General features: G+C 50.1%; 1 protein-coding gene across 1 annotated transcript; it reads right to left on the bottom strand.

Annotated features, from left to right (window-relative positions):
• Positions 1-527: 527 nt before the first annotated feature.
• Positions 528-3,072, bottom strand: MC5R (melanocortin 5 receptor). The gene has a single exon (XM_019986550.2). It carries the CDS (start codon positions 3,060-3,062, stop codon positions 2,085-2,087), a length of 978 nt encoding a protein of 325 aa, XP_019842109.1. The 5' UTR covers positions 3,063-3,072; the 3' UTR covers positions 528-2,084.
• Positions 3,073-8,414: the final 5,342 nt, after the last annotated feature.

Genomic DNA, 8,414 nt, shown 5'->3' with positions numbered 1-8,414 from the left:
CAAGTCATATGGAGCTCACTCATGCCCCTGGGTATACATGGGAATGTCAGCTAAAAGGACAGGACGCATTTGAAGGGTTAGTTGCCTCCTCAAACATCAACTGTCAACAGCCTGCTAATTTGCCCTTTCTAGAAGATTCATAGGTTTTATGCACTTTCCTACTTGAGCTGGTACCAGGACTCTGAGCTGCTGAGTGGGGGTCATGTCTATAGGTTGTGCTTGTGCATGGCGCCCAGGGAGGTCTCCTGGTCAAGAGACCCTCACACTCACCACTCTGTGACCCTAGTGGGCCACTGCTTGTTTACATATATTCCTTCACTGGGGGTAGTCTAGACGTGAATATCCACAACAAAAGAGAAGCTATTAACATCAAAGACAAGAGAATGGAATTCAGAGCCATAAGAACCAAGCCATTCAGATGAGAGCCCTGGGACACAGAGGTTAGAGCCATGCCCAAGGCCCACATCTGCTCCGTGGCCAGGCAGGCCTCCTGGCTTCCAGACCACTGCTTTGACAGCCCTCTGCATCCTCTCCTAGCACCACCCATCTGCAACCTTCCTTTAAAATAAATAGACAATCTCTAGGGTGCTTTCCTGGAGAAGGAAATAGCAACCCACTCCAGTATTCTTGCCTGGAGAATCCCAGGGACGGAGGAGCCTAGTGGGCTGCTGTCTATGGGGTCGCACAGAGTCGGACACGACTGAAGTGACTTAGCAGCAGCAGGGTGCTTTCCGAGTTTCAAGTGTTCTCACGCTTTTTCATGCCTGCCCTGTGGGGTCAGCACAGATGCGACCTGAAATGAGATGATTAAGGTGACACTGCCCATTAATGGCACCCCACTCCAGTACTCTTGCCTGGAAAATCCCATGGACGGAGGAGCCTGGTAGGCTGCAGTCCATGGGGTCGTGAAGAGTTGGACACACTGAGCAACTTCACTTTCACTTTTCACTTTCATGCATTGGAGGAGGAAATGACAACCCACTCCAGTGTTCTTGCCTGGAGAATCCCATGGACAGAGGAGCCTGGTGGGCTGCCGTCTATGGGGTCGCACAGAGTCAGACACAACTGAAGCGACTTAGCAGCAGCAGCAGCAGCCCATTAGGGGCAGAGTTAGGACTGAACTCCACTTTCCTAGTCCATTCTGCACTGGAAAAGATTTGACTTAGCGGGGCTAGCGCTGGGCACCTGGACTTCTGGAGTCAGGCTGCAAACTGCAGACTGTACAGGGACAGGGCTTCAGACTCCAAGACAGACCCCGTCAGAGAAGGTCAAAGATAGCTTGACTGTGGGGTGTGTTCATGGCAGGTACCTCGGGGCCCTGCATGCCCCCAAAACACTCATTTGGAAACTCTGGACCGAGTCAGAATAAGACAGTAAGAAAGAGTCACAAAGATGTTCATGCCATGTAAGGGAAAGTTTGTGGCAAGAGGTTTGGCAAGAGGTTTTCTGTCTGGATTAGTGCAAAAACATGATTGACAGAAATATACTTAAAGAAATGTCATCCCTGTACAATCATGGACACAAGCCATGAAACCAGGAGTTCAGGAAAGGAGAGCTATGGAAAATTCCCACAGCAATTAGACAGAAAATTTCAAATGGAAAGAATCTAATCGCTCTACTCTGCCCCAAAAAGCATGCCGAACTCCCAGGGGCATCACAAAAAGTTAGGGAACTGCTTCTGGGACAGAAAGTGATCACGGACCGTAGTGTGTTCACAGCTTTTCTCCCAGATCAAGCCATGCTCATCATTCTTAGACTTGCTCATGGAGTGTCACCTTCCCTGAGGACACACTCAGAAGATGGAGGGTGCCGGGGACCCCAGAAGTGGGTGGGAACGGCAGAAAGTGCAGGAGGAAAGCAGGCTGTAAGAAACTGTCATGGGCATTCTCAAGGCAGAGAAGTGGCACGTGCACCTTTGACCCAACGACTGCCGATCAGGGAAAAGCTGCCTCTTAGACACAGATTTGAGGTGGAGAAAAGATGAAGGGAACGCATGGTATAATTTCCAGTTCCGACTGTTCCTAACCCACCTTGGCATAAGGGCGATGAAGGAGAGAAGAGCTGCAGAGAGAAGGACTTTTAGTTCAGTACCTGCTCGGGAACCTACAGGGTGTTCTGAAGCTCTGAAAACAAACAATCTCCTTAAAGGTCTTCCGCATCTCTTGGCTGCGGAAGGCGTATATCAGAGGGTCAATCACAGAGTTACACATGATGAGGATGAGGTACATGTTGAAGTGAGACATGAAGCAAGAGCAGTAGAGGTTCTGAGGACACGAAATCATCAGGATGAGGTGGAGGAAGAAGGGGGCCCAGCACACGATGAAGACGCCCAGCAGCATGGCCAGGGTGATGGCGCCCTTCACGCCAGTCCTCTGCCGCACGGAACTGTGCCCAGGCAGGGTGGCGATGCGCCGGATGTGGGTTCGAGCCAGGAGGAACATGTGGGTGTACAGAGACGCCATGAGGAGCAGCATGGTGAGGAACATGGCGATGAGGCAGATGACCACATATGTGGACTCGTAGTACACAATGAAGACCGTGCCGCAGCTGGTGCAGAAGGCCCAGATGCCACCGATGATGGCCCCCGAGCGCCGGCCCGTCATGATGCGCTGGTAGCGCAGGGCGCAGAAGATGGTGACATAGCGGTCCACAGCGATGGCCAGCAGGCTGCACATGGAGGCCACCACGGAGATGCAGATCATGGAGTCGAACACGTTGTCCAGGTGCCGCACGGAGGCATCGGCCATCACCAGGTGCTTGTTGGTGAGCAGGTAGATGGTGATGGTCTCCCAGGAGTTGGACAAGCTCACCAACATGTCGGCCACTGCCAAACTGCCCACAAAGAAGTACATGGGGGTGTGCAGGTTCCGGTTCCTCACGATGGCCCCGATGACTAGGATGTTCTCCAGCAGGCTGATGAGGCCCAGGGCCAGGAACACCTCCACCGCAATGCCCATGTCCTCACATAGTGAGGATGCATTCTGGACACTCAGTCCTGAGAGGTTGCCATCCGTGGTGTTCAGCCCAAGATCCAAGAAGTGCAGGTGGAATGAGGAGTTCATCGCTCCTCTTCTGAGCAGCAGATCACTGTAAAACAGGTTTTAATTCGTGATCCAGAGGGGTTAACAGTCTATAGAAGTACATGCATGTGGAGAGCAACCACACCATGAGCAACATGCCCTGTGTGCCTGCGTCCTGGATCCCGGATCCTGGAATAGCGTCCCTCTAATGTGAGGCCCCCTCTGCCCTTCTCTCCTCCTTCCACAGCCCTCCTAGCAGAGTCATCAGACACCTTAGCATGCACAAGACACTTTGAGTCTCGTTCTTGTCATCTTGGTGCCCATGCTTACTCTCAAAAGTGCCACAGCTCACAACTTGCAGAACCTCTCCAGTCTCCTGGTTCCACACACACGGTGACTGCCCCACATTTCCTGAGTGGACTCTGAGTCCAGAAGGACCTGCAGGTCTCAAGAGAGTCAGACAGGTAACTCCTGTTCATCTTAAGCCCCGAGGATTCTTCCCTACAGTTGTCACTAAGGTTGTAACCAAGGTGATCAATTAACTTGAATATAATCACAAATAAAAGTTACTGTCTTCAGTTCATAAGTTTAGGTTTCACACACACACTAAAATTGAAGCCCTGAATTAAAATCTCCCTAACTTCTGTGTTTGAAAGTCCATGGAGTCAGATTAACAGACAGTTGTATAAGTTCCACAGAAACGAAGTACAAAGAAATGAGGCATTTAGATTTACCAAGAACTAGAGCAAGATACTTTCCTCCTCTGTTGCCCGATTCCTCTCCCGTGATTTATATTCAAAACTCTCTTTGCCCTCAAACTCAGAGCATATCTAGGGAGAGAGTCACAATTTCTGTCATCACCTCCATTGTCAAGAGTCACTATGTGTTATTTGTCTAGTTCGGTTTCAGGGATAATGGCCACCACACTGACGTTTGAGTCCCCAGCCAGCTCTTCTCCACACGCAGGTAAGGCACGGTTTGCATCCATTCAAGCCAACTTGAAGCGAATAGAAAGCGCAGCTATTTACCCGTTTCCCTTGTCTCCCTGGCACGGCTCCTCTTGCACAGCAGCCGTGAGGCTGCACTCGGGACCAGGGCTCGGCCTGGGCACCAGGGGGAAGTGCCATCCCCGCAGGATGAGGTCTGGGTGGCAGAGGCACTGCAGCCTCCCTGCGGCTCATCCTTTATGCAGCTTCGCAGGACCGCCTCCTGCCCGCCGCCGCCCCTTCTGTCCCTGCTCTCCAGTCACAGCCTGAGGTACCACCTAGTGGTCAGAGCAGGGCCCTTCCTCTCCTGGCCGACACCTGCACCTTCTGTTTGTGGAAAATCCTTCCCCCAAAGTGTGTTCAAATGTATTCTCCAGCAGGTTGTTCTTTTTGACTCTGCTTGTCTCTTCCTCTTTGAACTATGGAAATACTATGGGATCCTGTGACAGCCTAGGACACCGGTCACTGGTCCCCTGATGGCTGTTCTCTGGAACTGACCGTGGCGACCCTCAGCTGTGAGCCTGATCCACCCCTTGTGGGACCAAGATTAGCCCTCCTTCGAGGACTCTGACAGGTCAGGTCCAAGACAACAAATGTAATTTTGTTGTTGTTCAGTCACCAAGTTGTGTCTGACTCTTCACGACCCCATGGACTGCAGCACACCAGGCTTCCCTATTCCTCACCATATCCTGCTGCTACTGCTGCTGCTGCTAAGTCGCTTCAGTCGTGTCCAACTCTGTGCGACCCCACAGACGGCAGCCCACCAGGCTCCCCCGTCCCTGGGATTCTCCAGGCAAGAACACTGGAGTGGGTTGCCATTTCCTTCTCCAGTGCACGAAAGTGTAAAGTGAAAATGAAGTCGCTCAGTCGTGTCCGACTCTTCGAGACCCATGGACTGCAGCCTACCAGGCTCCTCCGTCCATGAGATTTCCCAGGCAAGAGTACTGGAGTGGGGTGCCATTGCCTTCTCCATATCCTGAAGTTTGCCCAAGTTCATGTCCATTGCATTAGTGACGCCATCCAACCATCTCATCCTCTTTGATACTCAAGTAAAAAGGGAAAAGTGACTTTCCTTTTGCCAAACATCCTGGACTTGGGCAAGAACTTCTGGATCTCCAATTTCTCTGGGACTTAGAACACTAACCTGCAGTCCTGCTGGACCAGGCCTGGTAGAAATAGCCGGGGCTGCTTTGCTGTCAGAGATATGACCAGACGGCCTTTCCAACCAAGTCGTTGGAACCAACACACTGGTGTCCTGCGGCTGTGCCAAGGGTTGCAGGATGGAATGGTAAGAGTGGAGCCGTGTACACACAAAGGGACGATTGACAGAAAATGGATGATTCAAGCCTCCCTTACTTGTTTCTCATGCTCCATCGCTTGGGCTCTACAGAAGATTTTGGCTTCCCAGTAAAGTGGTAAAAGTGGAGACTTCTGTTAAAGATCATTAACCATCCAGATGACACAGCACAGCTGCCATAGATGCAGCCCTCCCAGCCTGCGTGCTGGTGACTTTGTGTGTGCTGTACATGAATTGGCTTCCCCCATGTCTCAGGGGGTAAAGAATCTTCCGGCAATGCAGGAGACACAGGAGATGTGGCTTTGATCCCTGGGTTGGGAAGATGCCCTGGAGAAGGAAATGACAACCCACTCCAGTATTCTTGGCTGGAAAATCCCATGGACAGAGGAGCCTGGAGGGCTACAGTCCATGGGGTCACAATGTGTCAGACACAACTGAGCAAATAACACATACACATGAGTTACCTTCATCATAACAGGAGCTTTAGGAAGTGGGTCCTCCCATCACCCCATTTCACAAAGCAGCAAACCCAAGGTCCCAGTGCTGGAAAGGAGCACAGTTGGGGCTCAAATTGACGGCACGAAAATGCCACCAGAGGGGCCCTTGTAGTCATGGGGCTCACTCCACACCAGCCCCGGTGGTCACTGGTTTCCTACTGTTTTGGTGCTGCTAAATTTGGTGTGCAGCATTCTTATTTTGTTCTGTCTTTATCAGGTTTCGGTATTCAGGTTACCCTGGCTTGGTTAAGTAAACTGGGGACAGATTTCAATTATTTCCTATTCTGAGCCAGTTTGAATGAGGTGGGATTTATCATTTTCTTGCAGGAGAGAGATCCCATCAATGCCAACAGGGCTGAGAGAATGTAGACTAAGCTCTTGCCTCCTGGTTCCTCCCTCATAACAGCATACACACCACACACAGGGCACCCTGAGAGCACCAACTGCACTGGGGGGCCCCTCCTCTGTGAAGCATCCTGTGTCCTTCTGTTTTGTTGCCCAAGCAGGGACAATGCGACAACCATCGATTCAAAGGCACAGGGGAGACACTTGGGCAGTCCATGAGGCCCAAGGGTGGGACCTGCTGGATGCCCTGCAGCACAGCTGGTTCCCAGATGCTGACTTGGGGGGTTTACTCCACAGGGTCCATCAGGAAGCACCTGGGCTCAGAACCTGGGGGGATGGGAGGGGAGCGGTGGGGCAGCTGGGCTACAGAGTGGGCCCACAGCTCAGTCAACCCTACTCAGAGCTCTGAGAGGTGAGTGAGACAGCCTCTCTGCTCTGCCTGGGGGGGTCACCAGAAGCCTTCCCCAGCCCTGGAGAGGTGTGAGGTCTGGCAGGCACAACGGAGGGAATGACACGGCACAGGCTGTTGACCACCCCTGCAGCTGGGTGGCATGGCCTCCCTTGAAGGGGTCTGGGCAGCACGCGTCCATGTTCATGGCTCACAGCATCAGTCTGCTTCCCCAGCTTTACTGAAATATTATTGTCACATGACTTATGTAAACTAAAGCATACAAGGTGATGATTTGATACATGTAGATATTGCAAAATGATGACCATAGTAAAGTATTAACATATCCATCAAGTCGTTTAATTACCTTTTGATAACACTGAAGATCTTACTCTCTTAACAACTTTCAAGTATACAGTACAGTGTTGTTAACGACAGTCACCAGAACTTATTCTTCTTACATCTAGAAGTTTGTACTCTGATCAGCATCCCTATTTCCCCCACCCCCTTCTCTTGGAAACCACCAACTGATGCTACTTCTATGACTTTGGCTTTATTAGCTCCCCCTTATCAGTGAGATCATGTAGCATTTTTCTTTCTCTGACTTATTTTATTTAGTATAATACCCTCCAAGTCCATCCATGTTGTCACAAAAGGCAAAATCTCATTATTACGGCTGAATATTATTCCGCTGTGTGAGGAATATTTTTCTTTCTCCATTTATCTGTCAATGAACACAGGTTGTTTCCATGTCTTTGCTATTGTGGGTGATGCTGCACTGAACATGGGGGTGCAGATGTCTCTATGTAACACTGATTTCATCTCTTTTGGATAAATATCCAGGAGCTGTTGTTCAATTGCTAAGTTGTGTCTGATTCTTTATGACTGCATGGACTGCAGCATGTCAGGCTTCCTGTTCTTCATTGTCTCTAAGTTTGCTCAGATTCCTGTCCATCCATCTAATGATGCCATCCAACCATCTCATCCTCTGTTGCCCCCTTCTCCTCATGCCTTCAATCTTTCCCAACATGAGGGTCTTTTCCAATGAGTTGGCTCTTGGCATCAGGTGGCCAAAGTATTGGAGCTTCAGCTTCAGCAACAGTCCTTCCAGTGAATATTCAGGGTTGATTTCCTTTAGGATTGACTGATTTGATATCCTTGCAGTCCAATGGACTGTCAGGAGGCTTCTCCAGCACCACAGTTTGAAAGCTGGATTGTATGGTAGCTCTATTTTTTAATATTTTGAGGAATCTCCATTGTTTTCCCCAGTGGCTACATCAATTTATATTCCCACCAAGCGTGAACAAAGGGTTCCTTTTCTCCACACTCTTGCCAGCATTTATCTCCTGTCTTTTTGATGACAGTCATCCTAACAGGTGTGAAGGAATAGCTCATTGTGGGTTTGATTTTCAGCAAACTCTTCTACATGCCATCTCTGTGCTGAGGCTCCCTAGACGCCATTGTGAGTCCAACCACAGAGGCAAAGCTTACCTGGGTGAGACACAGGAGAGAGCATCATGTATTCACAGAAGTTGGGTTACAGATTTTTTTTTTAACTCCAAGGTGTGTAAAACATTTTCATGTATCAACTCATCTGACCCTCCCAGCAGCCCTGGGAAACAGTTTCCGTGTCACCTTCTCTGCAGATGTGGACTCGGAGGCTCTGAGAAGCTGAGTGGATTTTCTGGCACTGCTGGGCTGAGAAATGATGCCACCAGCTGTTAAGCCCAGATCTTGCTCCAAAGTCCAGGTTTATAAATACACACAAGCCCTGTACACTAGGTATGAGCATTAGACAGTGGAGTTCTAGTAAAGTAAGTAAAAAAGTAAAGTAAAAAGTAGCTCAGTCGTGTCCAACTCTTTGCGACCCCGTGGACCGTA

This window comes from Bos indicus, chromosome 24 (assembly GCF_029378745.1).
Source record: "Bos indicus isolate NIAB-ARS_2022 breed Sahiwal x Tharparkar chromosome 24, NIAB-ARS_B.indTharparkar_mat_pri_1.0, whole genome shotgun sequence".
NCBI classification, from domain to species: Eukaryota; Metazoa; Chordata; class Mammalia; order Artiodactyla; family Bovidae; genus Bos; species Bos indicus.
The sequence above is the reverse complement of the archived record's forward strand: the minus strand, read 5'-3'. Positions and strand labels throughout refer to the sequence as shown.

Bases quoted from the DNA above. Each gene is read 5' to 3' on its own strand.
- MC5R (XM_019986550.2), bottom strand. From the start codon at position 3,062: ATGAACTCCTCATTCCACCTGCACTTCTTGGATCTTGGGCTGAACACC.